This window comes from Brachyhypopomus gauderio, chromosome 14 (genome assembly GCF_052324685.1).
Source record: "Brachyhypopomus gauderio isolate BG-103 chromosome 14, BGAUD_0.2, whole genome shotgun sequence".
Classification (NCBI taxonomy): Eukaryota; Metazoa; Chordata; class Actinopteri; order Gymnotiformes; family Hypopomidae; genus Brachyhypopomus; species Brachyhypopomus gauderio.
This window is the reverse complement of record NC_135224.1, coordinates 12,328,438-12,349,812: the sequence shown is the minus strand read 5'-3', so window position 1 is coordinate 12,349,812 and position 21,375 is coordinate 12,328,438. Positions and strand designations below refer to the sequence as shown.

Here is a 21,375-nt window from a genome sequence, read left to right as displayed (position 1 = left end):
CCTCACATACCCTAGGCTTCATTAGAAGCCTCCTACTGGTCTCACAGTCTGAGCAGACATGAGTGCCAATCAAGAATCCTGGGTAACAACCAGATTAGATTGTTACATCCCCTGCATTAACCACTACAAAATTATTCTGAAGATATTTGACCATTGAAGCAGTTTTTAAAGATTATACAATAGAACTGAAGCACAGACAGCAATATGGAAAACTTTTTATTGGAGAACATAATCATTCTAAATACTTTCAGTATTCCAGATCAGGAATGCAGCAAACCAGAGTTGTGAAAGATGTTGGTTGGACTACATGTGCCTACATGATGGAGTTGTGGTTCAAAGCAATGGGAGTAGCTACAGAGTCCTTTGGACAATCCCCTACATGCCAAATGAGGACACCAGCCTTTTGCAGTTGAACATTATAGCATATTGGTCATAATCAGTCTACAGCATCCTGAATCCAGGACTGGGCAGCCTGTGCCAGAGGCTGGTAGAAGCTGGACAATGACAATTGGTCTGAACCCTATGAATGCAAGTGGCCGTAACGGCTGTGGATCCAAGGTGCAATATCACTGCCAGTCTGATGGCTGGTCAAACCAGAACCCCACATTAGGGTTCGGGCAGAGGGTCGTGAAGGTGGAAAATGGTGAGAGGGCTTACCCGTTTGCACATGCTGGGATTTGGAGTGTCCAGGAACACTATGGCTTTTATGTGCATCTACTGTGCCAGTCTGATGGCTGGAGCTGGTCATACCAGTACCCGGCATATGGGAGTGGCCTTGCTGTTCTGAATGCAAGTGGAGGCCAGAGGGCTTGCTTTCATGCTTTACCTGGGAATTCACATGTGCAGGAAAACCATGGCTTTTATGTGCATCATCTGTGGCAGTCTGATGGATGGAGCTGGTCATACCAGTACCTGGCATATGGGAGTGGCCTTGCTGTTCTGAATGCCGGTGGGAGCCAGAGGGCTTGCTTTCATGCATTACCTGGGGATTCACATGTCCAGGAAAACCATGGCTTTTATGTGCATCATCTGTGGCAGTCTGATGGATGGAGCTGGTCATACCAGTACCTGGCATATGGGAGTGGCCTTGCTGTTCTGAATGCCGGTGGGAGCCAGAGGGCTTGCTTTCATGCATTACCTGGGGATTCACATGTCCAGGAAAACCATGGCTTTTATGTGCATCCATGCCAGTCTGATGGCTGGAGCTAGTCATACCAGTACCAGGCATATGCGAGTGGCCTTGCGGTTCTGAATGCAGGTGGAGGCCAGAGGGCTTGCTTTCATGCATTACCTGGGGATTCACATGTCCAGGAAAACCATGGCTTTTATGTGCATCATCTGTGGCAGTCTGATGGATGGAGCTGGTCATACCAGTACCTGGCATATGGGAGTGGCCTTGCTGTTCTGAATGCCGGTGAGAGCCAGAGGGCTTGCTTTCATGCATTACCTGGGGATTCACATGTCCAGGAAAACCATGGCTTTTATGTGCATCCACGCCAGTCTGATGGCTGGAGCTAGTCATACCAGTACCAGGCATATGGGAGTGGCCTTGCTGTTCTGAATGCCGGTGAGAGCCAGAGGGCTTGCTTTCATGCATTACCTGGGGATTCACATGTCCAGGAAAACCATGGCTTTTATGTGCATCCATGCCAGTCTGATGGCTGGAGCTAGTCATACCAGTACCAGGCATATGAGAGTGGCCTTGCGGTTCTGAATGCAGGTGGAGGCCAGAGGGCTTGCCTTCGTGCAAATTCTGGGATTGTGCGTGTCCAGGAAAGCTAGGGCTTCCATGTGCATCATCCCTGCCAGTATGATGGCTAGAAGTTGTCACACCAGGACCCTGCTTATGGGAGTGGACATGCGGTTTTGAGGGCTGGACAGGGCCAGGGGCCTTGCCTTTATGCACATTCTGGAATTGCGCGTGTCCAGGAAAGCTATGGCTGCTATGTGCATCATTCCTGCCTGTATGATGGCTGGTAGTTGAACCCCACATCTGGGAACCATCTGTGCTTCCAACCCAAGAATGATCCCCATAAGGAGGTCTGCTGCCACTTTGTTGAGAACCCTTGGCAGACTGTTGCAGGTCAGGTTTGTCACCAGCCAAAGAAGAAAGGCTCACCTTCACCTGTGGTAGAAAAGATGGGGGCTTGCTTACTGGCCAGCTATGTAAAGGATGCACGTGTCTCTGGGGGTGGCCTTGGTGTCGAGAGGGGGAATTAACCCCCTTAAAAGGGTGGTGCATCTCTGAAGGAATGTACATTGACTGGCCCATGTATGGAGCCCTGTAGTTTCCCTCATAGATAGGATCAGACTGGACATGAGTCTCATCCACCCATGCACCAGTGTACGGACTTGGGAAACCTTGACCATTGTACGAGTCAAAGTCATCAAGAGACCCTTGGGAAAGATACCCTTCCTGAAAGAAGCTTCTAGAAAACTCTGGGGTACTTGGTACACTCTCAAAGGTCTGCCCCTCAAACAGTCTTTCACTGTTGCCAGAAGACCCCAGCATCTGGGATTCAGTCAATACTCCCGGAAATCCCTCACCTCCTTGGAACATAGACTGGTATGCCAGAGGTTCCTCTTCAACCAGAAGTTTGGAAGAGCCCATTTCACTGCTAGGATCCCACCTTAACTGACCAACCTCATCAGATTCCAGATCTTGCTGAAAGGTCACAGAGCTACCTTGCATGGAAGCAACACTGAAGTCTTCCAGATAAGCCTGATAAGGTAGGTATGTCACTTTTTCTGGCTGATCCACATAAGCCAATTCTGGTACATCATATGAGTGATGGACAGGGTTTTTGTTCCATTCTTGCAGTGGGGGAAAAAAGGAAAGATTTTATTCACAACTATGATCAACCACAAACCACCAATATCCATAGTCTGATCTGATCAGTTCCTTACCTCTATAGCTCTCTGCATCCCTCAGAGTTAATATTGCAGTAAGAAGTAACCAAAACCTATAAGGGAAGAGGATCAACTTCATGATTAAAACCAGACATAAATTTAGACAAGAAAACATCACAAATGACTCCAGCCATATGGTTACCTTCTGCTCCACCACATCATGCTGCTAAACCAGGGTGTGGCTCCCTCAAATCCCAGCTTCACCCACCACTTCCTTTCCACTGTGAACCCTATAAGCAGAGAGGAGCAGTGCTACTTTTAACCATCTAATTAAAGTTAGCTGATAAGGATCACCTGTTCAAACTCGTTGATCTATCTAACCAATTATGGGAACTAATGAGTGAATAACAAGACCATGAAAGTAACTAGTGATATTAAGCTTTAACAGAAATATTGATTAGCACCAGAGGCTATATTTACTGTGCAAGCCTTAATGTCCAATTCCATTTTGTTTGTTCATTTGTTTGATTGTTACTTGGATAGGCCATCCACACGTTCATAGTTTGGTTAGTGTTGGTATGCATGTTTATATTTCTTTATTTGAAAGGTCAAATAAAGAAATTATTTTTTTAATAATATAAAATAATATAAAATATAGAGCCAACAAACATTTTTTTATATATCTGTGCTTTGGACAAAGTACCATAATGCAAAGTAAAAGCATGATACTGGATGTTACGTGGATAGACCATCCACATGTTCATAGTTTGGTTATTGTTGGTATATATAAGGCCTATATATATGCATGTGTTTGGCCATTGTTTTGTGGGGTTTTTTGCACATCTTGAATTTATTTTTTCTAAATAAATATATCTGAGTTTCTCAAGAAATTATGGACAAAGACACATTTATTTGTCATCTGACTGCAAAGCACCATAAAGCAAGGTAAAAGCTAAAAGCACGATACTTTTTTCCATATGAATTCCTCATTTACCCACAAGCATGATCATAAAAAGATTAAATAAGAACAATAGAAAACCTTATTTTATTTAAGTATTTCCCAAATATAAACCCAGATACAAAGGATACTGGGTACTGACACTTTTCATGTCCTGCTTTATTTTCTTCTTATTGATCTTATCCTTTCTTTTGAAAATAAAACACACACTTTAACAGCACATGAGATTAAAATCTTCCCCTTTAGTGTAAGCACAGAAGTGCACAAAGTTCCTGAGTTAAACATTAAAGATATTTCTTTAAAGTAATAAAAGAAAACATCTGAAATCTGGTTGTAAGAAATCACAGATTTAATTTAAGGCACAAGTTAGTCAAAAATATAGTATATATTCTATATTTGGAGCTGAATACATTCCTTATTTCTTTCTTTGTCTTTATATTTGTATAGCACCTTTCATACATACAGGTGCTGGTCATAAAATAAGAATATCATGAAAAAGGTCATTTATTTCAGTAATTCCATTCAAAAAGTGAAACTTGGATATTTAATCAATGTTAAACCCAATTACGCTACTACTGAGTATCATTTTAATCTGAAATTAAGATTGCTATATATAAGATCGTTATCATCTAAAGCAGGGGTATTAAATTAAAATTTAAAGAAGTCCAGTCTGGCAATATTTCATGATGCCAAGGTCCGGAAGTCCAACTATAATAATAATGTATGTAGACTAACTAAATGGCACATAAGAGATTGTCCCAGGTTCTGCGAAAAATAGCAGATGATTTAGACAAACGTTGATATCTTGTTTCTTTTTTGTTGATGATCAAAAATACTGTTTTTATAATCAGAGGTGTTACCATTGTTAAATGAAATAATGGCCTCATTTGTGGTAGTTGGTTTATTTGGGGCATAATTGTTAAAAACCTGTAAATATCCAGGGGCCTAAGTTAACACCTAAGGGGCCTAAGACACACCAGTATCTTCCAGTTAATAGTTTTATCCATAAGGCATTTTCCTCCATTTTCATTCTGTGGACTTTTCTGTTTCATAGTTAAACTTCAGTTGGTTTGTCTTTCCTCTGATTCAGTCAATAATTAGATTAACGCTCTGAACCGAAACCAAGTTTCGACCTCATGTGTCGTATGCATTATAACGTTTAATTGTTGATATCTATTAATCAATAAAATTAGCATTTCTTCATTAAACCAATTACTGTGGCAAATATATTTCAAACAGTGGTATTGGGTCATTGCGCAGACTCTGAGCTTCACCTTCGGTAATGAGACTGATATTTCATCTTTTCATCTTTTCCAGTTATAAAAATACATATTTGCCTGAAATTTCAGGGATGTGTCCCTTATAATTATTCAATAACTAATCAATATTGCTGCACAAATTACCAGAAAACTCTACAAACTCTGCACCTTTACCTACAGAAGGCAAGCTAAATGAGTAAGTAAAACTTTAACCTAGATTGTGATATAATATGCAATGAGTTCAGTCTGATACTGTGGGGCCAGACCATTTATCACTTTAGTAGGATTTTATTTAGTGACTTTTTGGAGCATCCAGTTAGAAGACCATTACAGTAATCCAATCTTGATGGAGATTGATGAGACCAATTTCTCTGCATCTGATGAGGAAAGTATGTGTCACAGTTGAGCAATATTATATTTTAGTAAAATGTAGATTAGATCTCCTAGGATTTCGCCCAGATCGATTTTTTTCCTTGCCACTGTTTGCTCATTAGGGATCTGGACCCAAACATTTGTAAAGTTGCTTTGTGACAACATGTTTTAAAAAGCTCTATATACTTGACTTTACACTGTAATACTAACTCTCTTTTCTCTAGTAGTCATCCATAAAAACTTTACTGTAGTAACCTGACACTGTGTTAAATGTATTCATCTTTGAAGTAATTTTGTTCTCATCTGTGTTTCATATCTCTAGTCTCATGTTCTGCATAGATTGTGAAGCAACCTCCAGGACTGGAAATGTGGTATGTAAATTAAGATGATGATAATGATGACTACAAGGAATCAAATGACCCAGGAAATGTGGAACGAGCAACTTAATTGGTGCCTCAGGATGTGGGGACACAGACTCAGACACTGAGTTATGGTCCATATGTAGGATCAATTTATGGAGAACGATAGAACAGGAAACAAGACAGCTGGGTTTAAAAACTATAATCAAATGTAACAATACAGGCAAGCAAAAATACACACGAAAATACATGAAAGTAGTCCGAATCCAGATTAGTCAGTAATAACAAACAGCTTGTTGTGCTGACAGAAAAATTGTGGCAATATTTTGCAAGGACTGGAAGTCACTGTAGATGTTGTATAATGTGGTGAAGGGACTGATAGGAGGCAGGTGAGTGATGAGTCACCATGGAGATCACTGATTCCACTGATGAGGACCTCTGGTGGCCAGAGGTGTGCATGCCTGGCCCTTCCCTGACACAGGAACTACTGTGAGTATCACCTGGACAGAATACAAACAAAATTCTAAGGTTTACTTCTTGTCTGGATTGATAGTTTCTGCATTCCTTTTGCTTCTAGCCTGGGTCACCCAGAGAAGGGAAGATCCTGGAAATCATTTACATTTTATGGCATTTGGCAGATGCCCTTATCCAGAGTGACTTACATTTTTATCTTTTTTTTATACAAGTGAGCAATTGAGGGTTAAGGGCCTTGCTCAGGGGCACCTCAGTCATGGCCTCAGGTCTGGGAATCAAACAAAGGAGCAGCAAATACAGCAGCAACGTCATTGGTTTACTTAATTAAGAAGTAACTTAGTGTATGTACTGTATGTTTCTCCTGTTACTGTAATATATGTATGTTTTACTTGACAGAAATAAACATGCTTACATTACTGCCCCCACGACCTGGACATGGATAAATGAATGGATGGATTGATGGTGGTAAAACATCTAGTTTTCTAGTCAAAACCAACACCAGTGATCTGATTCAACCATTGGGTGCATCACGCATTGAACCTTTTTACTTTTGACTTTCTTTTTAGTCAGATCCATTTTTTGCAGTAACTTACAGTTAACAATTTCACAATAGAATGTATTTAGTACTTAAACATCCACCTTCAATTGAGATGTGTTTTTGTAGGCTGGTTTATCCCATGAGCTGAAGAAATCACTTTTTGTTTAATGTTGTGTTTCAAAGGGTGGATTCAGAATTACTATGTGCATAGATGTTTTGATTGTGTTTAATATTTCTAAATGATAAATTAGTGTCCCTCTCTAACTGGCCGCTGAATAAGAGATATGATGCAGTACCGTACTTTAGAGAAAATCAAATATCTGATTTCTTATTCCAAACATTTAAACATCACTTGATGCCTTTTATATTTTATATCCAGTCACATCCCATACATTTTTTTATATTGCCATAATGAAGTGGTATCTTTTGAGTTCTGCTTTTGAGTTCTTCTTTGTCCTGTCATTTAATCTGCATGTCCTGCATGCAGGACATGTCTTTCTAAATTGTTGGTATGCTTTATACCAGTGGTGCCCATTATGTCGAAGTGTGGGTCGATCGCATGACATTAAACAGTAGTGGATGAATGACAGGCTATCGGCTGACGGTTGTATATTGATTGACATACACGATAGCTAATCTGATGTCTAGAATTTGACACACGCAAACCCCCCCTGTCAACGATCGACACACACACCCCCCCCCCACCATCAACGATAGACACACACCGCTAAAAAATAAATCTTTCTGACTTGGTCATCTTATAAGTAGCTTGCAAGCTGAAAAATTGTGGGCACCCCTGCTTTATACCATCATTGGGACTTCCTCTAACTTCAAATTGTAGCACTCTATATAGTGGCTACATGACATAAGAGGGCTACATGACAACCATATGCCAATATGACATTAGAAATTTTAAGTCCAATTCATTCACCTCAGAGAAGGTGCCATGTGATTACTGTTCATTTTCACATTGACATGTCCATGCACTTCTGACAAATGGCAGCGAAGGCCTTTATAACAGCAACATGTTCACTCTATTCACCTAACATTTAAATTAACTCAAATATCTTGAGACCCACTTGAGAATTAGCAATTGTTCATCAATAAATGTTTACCATTTCGCCGTGGCTCAGAGTGACATTAAGGTGATAATTGCAATGAGTTTTTATGTGGTTTTTTTTTTATATGTTTAAATTATTTTATGTAAATGTATTATATGTATAGTATATGTATGTAATGTTTTAATGTATTAATGTATTCTAAGAGAATAAAGCAGAAGGTAATGGGTATAGAGGAGAGACCACCCACATAGGACAATAATGGTTTCCATTAAGAATATAAACTTTCATTTCAGTCTAAAGTAAGATAATGCATCATATCTCTTATTCAGGGGCTAGTTAGAGAGGAATTAAACACATTGCTATGAAAGAAGCATCTGCTAGTGCATTGGGAATGGGGTAGCTGTGGATAGGGATGTACATTCTATTGCAATGCCAAATAAACCATTAACTGGAGTAAGATCTTTGTAGATGCCAGAAAGGTCTGATTGGATATGGATGGAAATGGATATTGAAGGGCATATAGAAGACCAAAACATAATTAGCAGTGATGCAGGTGCCTGTTTACAATGGTGACCAGTAGAATCGATTTCAGGAGGCAATCTTGGATTTTAATATATGTATAGAGTATACCACCCTAAATTGGATCACACTATATCTAGGGCTGATTGAAGAGGAATGTTTCTGAGAGAGCATAACATCCCAAAGTTCATCCTATTATTTTATATTGAGATCATCTTCCCAGGTGCTTCTAATAATAGAAACACTGGAGGCATTCATGTGAGATATTATGGAGTACAGGTTATGAAGTACAGGGCTGGGCCCATAGGACTAATGTCTAAGATAGTGTCTAGAGAAGTGTGCAGTGATGGGGCCAGGAGTTTAATGACATGACTCTGTGCAAATTGCTTTTTGAAGATACCTGAAGAAGTCAGACTTTTTTGAACAACTTCAAAATATCATCTTAATAGAGTGTTTTACAAATTAGACCGCTCAAACTAGAAAAAAAAAGGAATGGTAAACAAACAATGGGCAGGAATCTGCCCAGGATCAGAGGTCGCTCTCACTGGAGCACTAACTCATGGGCCACACCTGTGTCTCATTAGTCACTCTATATAGTTTCTAGGAAACCGTCATATTGTTGCGAAATATTGCCAAACTTCCTGTTTGCTTACCAAGCTGTTGTCTCTTATCATTCTGTTAACATTGTGTATGATCCGTTTCTGTCCCTGGTTCTCTCATGCCTTGCCTTGCCCCGGTGTGCTTAAAGTCTTGTTTGTTCTGGTTACTGTTCTGTTTTCATCTGACCACCCTTCTAGCCTCTGGCCCCTTTTATGATCTCTAATAAACTAGCCCTGCTCCTGGATAACTAACTCTGTCACACAGACATTGAAAGAGGTGTAGACATTTAACGAGAGTCAAGGACGGATTAAGGATAGTCTGGGCCCCTGGGCAAAGGGTTGCACAGCCCCCCCCCCCTTTCACACACGCGCAAAAAAAAAAAATGTTTTTAAACGCGCAATTTTTTTTCACACACGCATTTTATTATTATTTTTTGTTTCACACGCGCAATTTTATTTATTTTTTCACACGCAAAGTTTTTTCACATACATTTTTAAATTATTTTTTTCACAGCCATTTTTTATATATATTTTTCACATGCGCCCTTTTTTTTCACACGCGAACTTTCTTCCACAATTTTTCCACACACGCATTTTATTATTTTTTGTTTCACACGTGCATGCTCACACACGCGCAATTTTATTTATTTTTTTATACGCGCACTTTTTTTTTCATACACATTTTTTATTTTTCACACATGCATGCTCACACGCGCAATTTTATTAATTTTTTTTCACACGCGCACTTTTTTTTACTATTATAAAGCTTACACTTCTACTATTATCAATAATGTAATATGCAAATAACAATAAACTTTTTTAAAAGCTGTGAGTTGCTAGTTAGCAACGTTACACTAGCCTTGAAAAAGGCTGTGAACCTTTCAAAGTTTAATATAGTTGTAACGTTCGGGCGCAGCCAAGGACGAGACACGGAATCCCCGCTTACGTAGCAAACGTTACGTTTAATAACAACAGATATTGCGTAATGGCGCACGAGAACACTGAAGCACATACACTCAACGTGCAGACTTTAGACAACGACGAGCACAAGACACTGCGCGAACGCACATTAAATAGACAGACCACATCAACCCCACGTGAGGATGAGACGAGCCACAGGTGAGACAGATAATTACAAGACACACCCGCACCCACGGAGATACACTGACACAGACGAATAGACGCAGACAACGTTAACACACGCCCCAAAGGAAGGGTTCGGGGACCGTAACGTGACAATAGTAAATATAGTAATGTAATATTATATCATGTAATGTAATATAATATATAAGCCTTTGAAAAGACTATAAAAAGAATGTAACAGAATATATGCAATATAGTATAGTATAATATAATATAAAAATATTTATATATATTATAAAATAATATACTGCAGTATAAAGGTCAATGAGCCTTTAAAAAGGCTGTTGGTTGCTGATCTGGTAATAGCAAGGTAAAAGTTGTAGTAAAAGCACAGAGCAAGTTCACAAGCTGAACTGTCTGAATGTGAGGAGTTTTGATACTGGCAGGGGGTTTTATATAGAACTTGCATATTCACTTGGAAGTTCTCGCAACACCTGATTGGCTCAGCCCCCGTGGGAATTTATGGCAATGTAACAATTTTTCACCACTGAGTGAGAGGGTGGGGGAGGGGTAGCGTGTGTGTGTGTGTGTGTGTGTGTGTGTGTGTGTGTGTGTGTGTGTGTGTGTGTGTGTGTGTGTGTGTGTGAGAGAGAGACAGAGAGAGGGGGGGGGGGCATGGAGAGGGAGACAGGGGAAAGGTTTTGAGTATATTAAAAATGCTGTGTTAATGATATTAAATCAAGTTTCATTATTGTCAAGACCCCTTCACACTGCCTTGAAGCATGTCAAGTCATGTCAAACTGTCATTGAATGGTCATTGAATATGAAGCTGAATAAAATATATTTTCCAATAAATGATCCTCAAACTAAATAAAGGGTTACACGCATACGCAGCCACAGCAACTACAACAAAACCACTTGCTGTTTCATCTGTCACCAAACCAAAATTGTGCTACTCAGTAAAATTAGCTTGCAGTTCTGTTGTATGAAAAGGCACTTTTCCTTTCGTGCATTCCTTCAGAACTAGAGTGACCACTGGTCTCTTTACTGTTGTTTATTAAAGGGGAAACATGAAACTAGTCAAATGGCTTGTTGTTTTCACATAAGTGAAATCACACCCTTGGCCAAATTCACTCAATTTAATCAGTGTCAAAGATAGCATTCATCAGACAAATTGCTTGTCTTAAATTTAAATAATTGCAAAATTGCTAAATTAATTTGTGTCTCTGCGCTTAAGAGAAATTGAACATAATAATTTTGAAACAATACAAATTCAGAAGCATTAAGTAAGGGCCTGAGTTTGTAGGTCCCTAGAAAGTCAAGGAGCCATGGTAAACGACTTCTATGGAAGTCAAGGGCCCCGTAGCAGGGGCCCTCGTGATCAAGGGCTCCCTCTAATGGTATGCCCTGCTCTTCTCTAGGGCCCCCTGGTAGGGGCTCTCATAACCAGGGCCCTCTAAAAATATGCCCCCCTCTTTCCTAGGACCCCTAATAGCCATAAGTCAAAGTCAGAGCAGTGCCACAACGCCTCATCCATTTTCCTAAGGGGCCCAAAAGCACGGCTAGGGGCCCCAAAAGCATGGCTAGGGCACAAAAGCATGACTAGGGCCCTCCAAAGCATGGCTAGGGCCCAAAAGCATGGCTAGGGCCCCCAAAAGCATGGCTAGGGCCCAAAAGCATGGCTAGGGCCCCCAAGAGGCCCTGGGGTCAAAGTCCCTAATAGTCAGAGGATCCTTAAAATGGAGGGCCCTCGGAAATAAAAATATATTGTACCATAAATGTTGATAGGCATCGCAAAAAGTTTTCGGCCAGGGCCCCCCTGACCTCAAGGGCCCCTGGGCGCTGGCCCCTCTGGCCCGGTCAGTAATCCAGCCATGTGAGCGAGGCTCAAGTCTAGCCTCTTTCGTGGAACCGAATTTGAGCAAAATGAGCCAGGCTTGTCTTTAAAAGCCCGGCTTACTGAGTTAGCTCGCTTCGTGGAATACCCCCCTGGTATTGACTTGAATTGGCCTCTAGCCTAAAGATTCGTGACTTGACTTTGACTCAAACCTAAAACTCGTAACGTGACTTAGACTCCAGCATAAAGACTCGTGACTTGACTTTGACTCTAGCCTAAAGACTCGTGCCGTGTCTTAGACTGCACCCTAAAAATCATAAGGTGACTTAGACTCCAGCATAAAGACTCGTGACGTGACTTGGCCTTGTATTTTGCGACTTTTGAAAATCTCTGAATGCTTTGACACTTTGTGCTTTTCCTGCTGCTTTTTTCGGGGTCTTTTTGGTTCTTTATTTTGAATGCGCTAGATTTCAGTTGTTATGGAAAATAAATTTACTGCAGTGTTTTAGCCTATTGGCTACTCTATATTACTCAAAGTGCCATACAGAGTATGAGAGTTAATATATTTGATAAAGATTGAAGATTGGGTAATTTTAACTTTGCCACAGCTTGTGGAGCATCCAGCGTAACTGGTTTCTTAATTCATGAGTATGTTCCTAGCATTGCCAATGGCTGTTCAAATGCACCTTGTTCCAGTGAACAAATTGCTTATGTATTCGCCTACCACTGTCTTCACGCATATCTGACTAACGAGACGTAATCTGTGAGAGAAGATAAACTGTGCCTCCCCAGATGTTTTACTAGAAATTATGATCAACATACTTGTAGAAGCTTGTCCTGAGATAGATGTCAGGGCGATATGTCCATTTTAAGATACTAAGAATAACTATAGATGTCTGAATATGTATGCATATAATTTTGTTATGGACTAACCGTAAGCTATTCCTTATTAGTATAATCTATCTGAAGTATTATAGGCTACCGTAAAACGCAAAATCCGAATGTTATGCCGTCTAAACAGTTATGAGTCAGTCGGAGTTGTGAGTTTGCGTTTCCTGAAGGACAGCCTACTTCAGCATACTTAACACGCCTCACAGTAAGTTTTACACTGAACAGCTCTCTGAGCAGATCTTGGAAATGCGTACATCTCCTCAGATCGTAGCTGATAAAAAAAACATCCCGCGCGACAAAACCTTGTACTTTACTAGGAATACACTGCTAGCACAGAACATAGTGGAATATCAACCAGAAATGTTTAGCGGATATTGGGTTATCGTTTTAATAACTTGTTTCTCTCTCATGTGCGGTGTAGTCGACGTCGTATCAGGTAATTTTTATGTCTTGAACTTATTTTTATATGTCTTGCCCTTATTTTTCTCTGTCTTCGTCGTGGGCTAGTAACACTAGTAGATGTGTAGATTTAGAGTAAAGAAGGCGGGGTGGTTTGTTCTATTTCCTCATAATTCGTGACGTTATCCATTTCCCTTTCAGTTCATACACTCGGGAAATAAACAGGGAATGCCAAATACTTTGTTTACATAACCTATTGGACTCATACGCTATGAGTCACTTTAATAGGCTTACATTTTCTTTACCTATGTTGAAATTACATCGTTGGCATCGTTTCATAAATTCTTCGTTTTGGTTTTGTTATTCAACCATTATTCATAAAAAGGATATAGTCTATATTCATAAAGAGCTTCCAGGACCACTGTTTTCAGTTTTCAAGCTGTGCTCTTTAGTTAGTTGTTTTTGCTTCAGACAGATTAGTGATTCCTAATTAACTCCTAAGTAATTTCTAATTATAAATATAAGGTGCATTTTTTTTATTGGACTTATTATTTCTTGTACTTTGTAGGCACTGTTTTGTGAATTCATTTGTCGTAATCGCCGAGTTCGAACTCAAACCATCGTTACACTTACAAAAACTGATTACACAATAGTGGCATTTCGTCGGAGGCTGTTCTCAGGAATTACAGTGACGATGTATCGCAGAGGATTAGATGTTGCACTAATGATTGCATTCATGCTCTAGTTCTTATATAGCATAACTGCTCATATGTAGAATCGCAGCTCAAAACTCTTCTGAAGGCAGTTAAAAAATTAAAAATAACCAACATAATTGGTGGAGTTTATCCGTAGATCACTACGCGTAGTCTAGATAGCTACATTTAATGTAGTGCAGTGTCTTAGGGCATATTTTTTGTTGTTTTTGTTTCTTAAACTCCCTTTTACTTTTTGGCATCAAGAGAAACCGCTCTGAGTAACCTGCAGAATGACTCATAAACGTTCTGCTGCTTTTGAAGCATGAACAAACATGGAATAGTACATTCAGAGAGTTCTGCTCATGTGTGCCATCTGACATAATCCTAAAAGGGTTTTGAACTGACACGCTTCTAACCGATGGCCTTAATAACTTTATAAAAGTTTGGGTTTTGTTGTTGTACATGAACTATGCAATATGGGATGAACGTGCAATATTTGGAAATCTCTGCCCACTGCTTGTTAACCAACCACGTTAATCTCGGCCCATTAACCGTTACATTCGTACTGCCAAGAGCTCACGTAGAACATAAACAGACTCTTGTCACATGTAGACATTAGACAACGACGAGCGCACATTAAATAGACAAACCACATTAGCCCCACGTGATTACGAGACGAGTCACAGGTGAGACAATTATCACACGACATAACCATAACCACGGAGATCCACTGACGCAGACAATGCACGTGGACAACGTTAACACGCCCAAAAGGGAGGGGCCGGGGTCCTCAACGTGACACCTGTACCTAGTCCAACTAGTACAATTCAAAATTCCTCAAAAAGATTTAATGTTAAAGCTGAGTGTCAAAGTGACTTCTCTGTGGTCTTTTGTGTTCTTTTTCTGATTCGTAACATATGATGTATCGTAACATAAATTGACAGCACATTTTCTGCACGTTTTCTTATTGAAGATGGATTGCATCAACCACAAAATCTTAATGTGTCTTGGAACGCCAGCAGTTTCTCTGTGACATTACAGTGGAGTGAGCAAGCTGACTTAGACACTGGGTGTAATGTAAAGTACAATGTTGAACTATATTCCACGGTGAGTCTTCCACAGTGACCATGTTCAGATTACACTTGTATTCTGTCACTTTGCAATCAACATTTTCAAACAGTTTTTAATTACATTTGCAAATAATCTAAGGATATTACATCCAGTATCCTAATCAAGCATATGTATGTATGAGTACTGTAGTGGTTCAATTTTTGATGTAGGCTACTTAGACGTTAATACAGATATATAACAAAAAGCAGAGCAAAATGAACACCTGCAGTTATTTGAGTAAGATTTTTGTGTGTGTGTGTTTACAAACTGGAGATGATGTTATAGTGCTTGTAAATAATTAGTTACTTAAAGTGATTTCTGGATGTGGCTTTTAATACGGCTGTTTTTACATTTTAAAACATTTAAGACATGTGCTATGTATTTAGTGGGTGTAGCTTGTGGATTATACCCTAAGAATGTTTCTAACACCCAGATTTGTTCTGATTCCCACAACAGCAATGTCCTCCTGAAATGAAATCATATATACGTGAATGGCCAACAGAGGAGTTGAGTTACACATGGAACATATTTGATGCAATCGATGCAAAGTGTGTTGCCATTAGTACAGAATTTCAGGACTGTGGAAACAAAACACAGAGTGAAAAAGTTTATAAAGACATCCCTCAACCAAAAGGTGATGTTTATATGAAGCAAGCCAACATTTGTCACCACCTCGTTAGGTACACTTGCTCTCTAATGCAAATATTCTCCTTCTGGTGCTGGAATGATCAAGAGATTTATATGTGGTTGGATCAAAGATTAGAGAGGTCAGCATGTGTGATCTGACCAACTTTGATGACGGTGTAATTGTTGGTGTCATCTGTTGTGGTTCCAGCATCTCAGAGACAGCTGTCTTCCCATTCCAGCTCTATACAGAAGTTTCTAGTGTATCTTGAAACAAAGTATCAATGTTTGAAACAGACTTACTACACCAGTGGGAGACCTCTACCTTTGATGGGTGTACCTAATAAAGTATCCACAGAGTATATCGTTGTTTTTCTTATATGCTGCTGCTTTTCACTGCTTCCATAACTGAGATCATCATAGTTAGCATTGTACTTCAGTAAGTTGCAGTAATATTGAAAATACTCTGTTTTAAAAAGGTGGTTTTGAAAATTCCCTCTCTCAAGAAACATGTGTGATTTGCACTTCTTGTATGCCATGTAACAGAGAAAACCCTTCTCTTTTTTTGCTTTACAGATTTAGTGAGTAACGTGAGTTGTACGTATTATGCTGTGGAGAAGATGAACTGTACCTGGAATGTAGTCACTCTGACTCCTGATCTCCAGTTCTTTTACAAGTGAGAGGCAGCTAGCAGAATATCTCTTCTTCCGGTGTTCTTATTTCTTACCCATTTTTGGTTATCTATTGCTTTTGCATTTGATCTTGCAAGCACAACCCCTTCTTCTTCTTTACTGTTTCTTTTAAAAGTAACAAAACAGAAAACATCCTACAGCCATGTGTCATCTACATTGGTAACGGCCACACAAGGACAGGATGTCACCTATATGGTGAAGAATTTCTGTCATATGATATGTTATACATTAGTTTCACTGGATCGTATGAAGGCCGCCCCATTAAGAACATGTTTTTGAGAAACCCAGGAGATTCAGGTAGGCATTCATTTCTTCTTTCCCCATCTCTCTCAGAGCCACTTCTCAGTAGTCCTTACGCCCTTTATGTTAATCTATGTTTATCATTTAGTCATTTTAAATTGTGTGCATACATAGAGTACATTGTCTGAATTATGTGCTTGTATTAGTTTAGTGGATATTCATTGTAATTGGGAATAATTTCACTGGTGATATACTTTATCATAAGTAAACCTTCATAAGCTACTGTGTCTTTACTAAGATGGTCAATCTAAATGTATCTTATTTGTGATCAATAAGGTTTAATGAAAATATAATTATAGCAACTCATTAAAGCTAGTAGTAGTGAATTTAAATCCACTTACCAGTGTGAATTTGTAAGGGGATATTATATATGGTAGTGAATATGTGGTTTGAATATGTCTGCATTTCCATCCAACTGAAGTGACATCACAGCCACCCAAATTTAACATCACTATGAAAGGAGATAATCTTGTCATTCAATCAAGCCATCCAAATTTCAAAGAGAATTGTTGGTTATATTACGTTCACGTTAGTAAATGCAATGAGGTGAGATGTTTCAAGATGTTTTCTTTATGTGCATGCTCATGTTTGTTTAAATGCTTGCTGTTTGCTTTTCCGTTTGAATTGTGCAACATTTGGGCTGTTCTTACAACATTCTAGCCACTAAATTAGCTATGCAGCTTTTTAACATTTTAACCTTGACGTTAAAATTGCAATGCAGAATATATTGTCAAATGTATCTGCTATGACTGCATTATTATATGTTCTATAAAGATTTTTTTTATTTTAAAATGGTAGTCTGTTTGTTAAATCACAGGATGGTCAATTGTATACAGCAGTGAAAGATTCAAATTGGTCAGTAAATGTACCATACGATGAATCCTGCCAGTACAGAGTGCGAGTGAAGGCGAATTACACAGAATTTTGTGGCAGTGGAGCAAGTGACTGGAGTGAAATTAAGGAATATGGTACAGTATCTCAATCAATCAATCATCTCCCTTCTGCTCCTACATATGACACTACTTTGTCAGCTCTGCATTTACACCACATTCTCAGCTACTGTTTAATATTGTTTCAATTATTCTTTTTTGTTGCAGCTTGTTTTTAAGTGAAAACTTCTAAATAAATGAAATAAACAATTCATTGTTAATAAGTTATTCCATACTCCTTTCATAGGAGCCAATAATGATCCGAACTTGTTAGTGAAGGCAGCTGCCATAGTCATCCCCATCTCAATATCTTGCTGCCTCATCATTGCTCTAATGTTATTCAGAAGGTAATGTTCAGAATTCATAATTCACCCCATTCAATACCTAGTCCTCAGGATTTTTGTTTGGTCAAAATAATAAATAAATAAATAATAATACTTTGGTTTTTATTACCATACTGTATATGTTAGAAAGGTGAACTTTTCTCCTTGCTCTTTAGCAATTATTAGTACTCAATATAAAGATCTTACCTTTCTCCACAGACACAAGGATAAAATTCTGCCCAAAGTACCTGAACCATCTTTGTTATTCAGAGACATGTTTAATGATAACAAAGAAAATAAAATGTCTAAGGTAATCTGTGATCACATCTACATTTTATTACAATAAATATTATACCCATAATGCAATGATTTACAAGATTTACTCAAACATTTATATTCATGTTGATTAGATGTATAAAAGAAATCTCGGTAACACTTTACATTAAGTGTTTACTTACTAACGTGAAGTAATGCATTAGTTAACATGAACAACACATGAAGTAACACATTAACAATAACTAACGTTAAGTAAACATGTAACAGTTGAGGCTCCTGTTGTGGCTCTTTGTTGCTTGCACTTTTTTTGGTGCAACCTTAAAGGAATATATTACATTGTACTGATTTACCTACATAAGTAATGGGTAACTTGGAAATATCCAGAATCTATCAGCATAGGAACTGAAATGTGTCCATACTGTCTTTAGTCTCTTTTACTCCAAACTAAAACACTACATTAATTATTGTTAAATAAGACATTAATTATTGTTAATGTCTTACTTCATGTGTTGTTCATGTTAACTAATGCATTACTTCACGTTAGTAAGTGAACACTTAATGTAAAGTGTTAACGAAATCTCAATACCAATTTCACTGATTACATCCCTGTGTATGTTTTGTAAATTGTCCATATCATATGTTGAGAATGTGTCTTGGGACTGGCTTTAGGCTTAAGTTGCAGTACTGCTGTTGCATTATGTGGGTCTCTTCTGCGCTGTAGGAACTTCATGTGGGTCAACTCTATGTACCTTCAGAAGAGCTGGTGGAGGCAAAGCTACATGTGGAGCCAAAGTCTACACTGCTACACCTTGAAGGATAAAAGTATGTTTTCACTCTATGTGTAATAAAAATAATAAAGCCAGAAAGGCATGCCTGATAGTATGACAGTATTGTTCAAATTTGTACAGTAAAAAGTTTTATTTTATTACCTTTCTTGTACTGTAGAAGAATGCACTGCTCATAAATGATTTACCACAGTACAGACGAGCATAATGGCAGGCCTTGGCACCTCCAGGTTAGAATCAGGAGCCTCAAATGTGAATATTACTGTCGCGGTCTGTCCAGACTCTTGCTTTGGGTTCGTATGTGTCTGTGCGCGTGTGTGTTTGTGAGTGTTGTTCTATGTGTGTTCATCTGTGACTTTTGTCACACCTGTTGCTTGTCTCAGTATTTGGCTTGACAGATTTTTTTAAAAGTTTTTTACATGGGAGAATGGAATATTATTATTGACACACACACACACACATAAACGTATAGAGGTAAAGGTATAACTGCAGCTGTCTCGCTATCACATCCACTGCTAGCTCCACCTCAGCCTCAGTAGTGAGGCTTGGGAAGTCCATACAGATATTTAAGCACATTTTCAAACGTTTTTAGACACTGTTTATAAGTTGCTCAATCTTATGTTTTCTCACATCTGGAGAGCAAATGTATTATGTTGTTTTTAAAGGTGCTTTGAACTATGAAGGCTTCTATTGTTGCAGTAAAATGTCTTGGGTTTGTCTTACTGTCTGCCAATAAAAGATTCACAAGTAAAGGCTAAATGCACTCCCAAGTGGTCACTTAGTGCTCTGTGCTGTGCGTAAGTGCGCCCTCATTTCCCTTTACCAAACAGACATTCAAATGTTGATCTACGCCTGCATTATCAGTACTGATAGTGCATTAGCGAAATCTTTACATCCCTCTAAGCCATTGCCCATGTCACGTTCTGTCACAATCTGAGTATACACAACCCATAGAAAGTGAATCTGTTCTTCATCCCTTTTTTCACAGAGTTGACAACACAGGTCTCCTCATTTCCCAGAAAATTAAAGAAAGTTGTTTTATGTTATCAAACCAAATGACAGCAATGGTAATATTATTTTAATTATTATCATTAAAATATTATTATTGTTATAATAGTACTGTTGTTATTGCAATGTTGCTATAACATTATTATTATTAATTGACAAAACATCAGCAATACTGATAGTCAGGATAATAGGGGGGTTTTGGCGAGGTAGATTTGTGTTTACAGAAGAAATGAGAATGGCGACTTACAAAACAAATCTAATACAAAATCTAAGATATGTTTTAAGTGCTAGGAGATTCCCTGAAGCGAGTTCATGGTTGACGTATGCTATGATGGCAGTAGCTAAAGTTAAATGCAGTCGGAGCGCCATCTAGCGGTTGTCCTTTTCGACAAGTGTGGTCCTGATGCTGTAGGATGCAGATAGGAGATACTGAGTGTTGTGTGTATCTAAAGCGTGCTAGCTGACGAGAAACTGGCTTAGTCTCTGTGGCGCAATGGAATAGCGCGCTGGACTTCTAATCCAGAGGCTCCGGGTTCGAGTCCCGGCAGAGATGATCCGCCTCGGACATGTTCTTTAAAAAGGGTCTTATTTTGGTCATCATTAAATCATAGTAAAGGCAGTAGCCAGCAATAGACTAGATGATGAGGGTAAATTGAAGGATGATTATGAGAAAACCGTGATTTAACTGAACGTGTTGAAATTGTCTAAATAATTCACTTCCACAAGAAAAAAATGTGAATGTATGTAATAGGGTAACTGGTGTAGGTCTAAATAATTTTCAAGTAAAATATGTAAATTCTTTATGTAAATGTAAATAAATGTTCGTTAAAAAGGCGGCAAGGGTGACAACGCATATAAAGTCTAACATTGCAATAAACCAGGTTTTACATTTTAAATGAGCAAAGGATTAATAGGGATTATAGTATATTTGAAAAGAGAACACTTTATGAATTTAAATGTGTGAACTAGTTGTACATAAAAAATTGTACAACTCCTGCAATTACAAACGTAGCTTATACCTGCCATTTCCCTGGGATTATTAGCCTAACTATGAAAGGTGCTCGTCGTTTTCTATTGCAATCCTAATGCCCTTAAACATCATTTCCACCAGAGGACGCAACGCAATAATTTATTTAGATGAACTGTTCAAAATCTCTGGAAGGAATAAAAGACAAACACGTCGCTGTCTCTTTTATGTGGGTGCATGTACGTTAAGCCATTAAATGAAACCTCAGCTAGCTAGGGCCTGTGAACACTTTAGACTGCGTGTGTCATTGCTTCGATAGATTCTCGAGTTCGTTCAGGCGGTTCAACATCTGGCAGACACGGACTGCTCGCTGCTGCTGCGTCGCAGACGCTTACAACGCAATATGTAGGAGCGAGAAAACTACACGAGGGAGGATTTGTGAGATCGCACGCAAACAGTGTCGCTTG

At 38.9% G+C, this 21,375-nt stretch overlaps 2 protein-coding genes and 1 non-coding gene across 8 annotated transcripts; 2 read left to right on the top strand and 1 right to left on the bottom strand.

Moving 5' to 3' along the window:
• Positions 1–203: 203 nt before the first annotated feature.
• On the bottom strand, positions 204–3,140 carry LOC143475146 (uncharacterized). The gene is made up of 3 exons (XM_076972894.1): positions 3,053–3,140; positions 2,908–2,963; positions 204–2,814 (listed from the first exon to the last, which is right to left on the bottom strand). The coding sequence occupies exons 1-3, from the start codon at positions 3,070–3,072 to the stop codon at positions 521–523; spliced, it is 2,370 nt and encodes a 789-aa protein (XP_076829009.1). The 5' UTR covers positions 3,073–3,140; the 3' UTR covers positions 204–520.
• A 9,858-nt stretch (positions 3,141–12,998) lies between these two features.
• On the top strand, positions 12,999–19,939 carry il13ra1 (interleukin 13 receptor, alpha 1). 6 transcript variants are annotated; one of them, XM_076972897.1, is made up of 11 exons: positions 12,999–13,236; positions 14,868–15,001; positions 15,461–15,638; positions 16,205–16,304; positions 16,436–16,617; positions 17,042–17,166; positions 17,438–17,588; positions 17,797–17,896; positions 18,092–18,182; positions 18,870–18,970; positions 19,922–19,939. In XM_076972897.1, exons 1-10 carry the CDS (start codon positions 13,047–13,049, stop codon positions 18,966–18,968), a joined length of 1,350 nt encoding a protein of 449 aa, XP_076829012.1. In that variant the 5' UTR covers positions 12,999–13,046; the 3' UTR covers positions 18,969–18,970; positions 19,922–19,939. The 6 variants fall into 6 exon arrangements, 4 of the variants coding, with proteins under 4 accessions (XP_076829012.1, XP_076829011.1, XP_076829010.1 ...); XM_076972896.1 differs by lacking the exon at positions 19,922–19,939 and adding an exon at positions 19,094–19,914; XR_013120938.1 differs by lacking the exon at positions 19,922–19,939 and having other exon boundaries at positions 17,419–17,588; positions 18,870–19,914.
• A 481-nt stretch (positions 19,940–20,420) lies between these two features.
• On the top strand, positions 20,421–20,494 carry trnar-ucu (transfer RNA arginine (anticodon UCU)). The gene has a single exon. It is a non-coding gene; the product is annotated as a tRNA-Arg (tRNA).
• The last annotated feature ends 881 nt before the right edge of the window (positions 20,495–21,375 follow it).

Excerpts from the sequence above, each read along its gene's own strand:
- LOC143475146 (XM_076972894.1), bottom strand. The coding sequence starts at position 3,072 with ATGATGTGGTGGAGCAGAAG. Across the intron at positions 2,964-3,052 it reads ATGATGTGGTGGAGCAGAAG|GTTTTGGTTACTTCTTACTG; the intron begins GTAACCATATGG and ends CTTCCCTTATAG. Across the intron at positions 2,815-2,907 it reads GGATGCAGAGAGCTATAGAG|AATGGAACAAAAACCCTGTC; the intron begins GTAAGGAACTGA and ends CCCCACTGCAAG.
- il13ra1 (XM_076972897.1), top strand. The coding sequence starts at position 13,047 with ATGCGTACATCTCCTCAGATCGTAGCTGATAAAAAAAACATCCCGCGC. Across the intron at positions 15,639-16,204 it reads AGACATCCCTCAACCAAAAG|ATTTAGTGAGTAACGTGAGT; the intron begins GTGATGTTTATA and ends TTTGCTTTACAG. Across the intron at positions 18,183-18,869 it reads AAGAAAATAAAATGTCTAAG|GAACTTCATGTGGGTCAACT; the intron begins GTAATCTGTGAT and ends TCTGCGCTGTAG.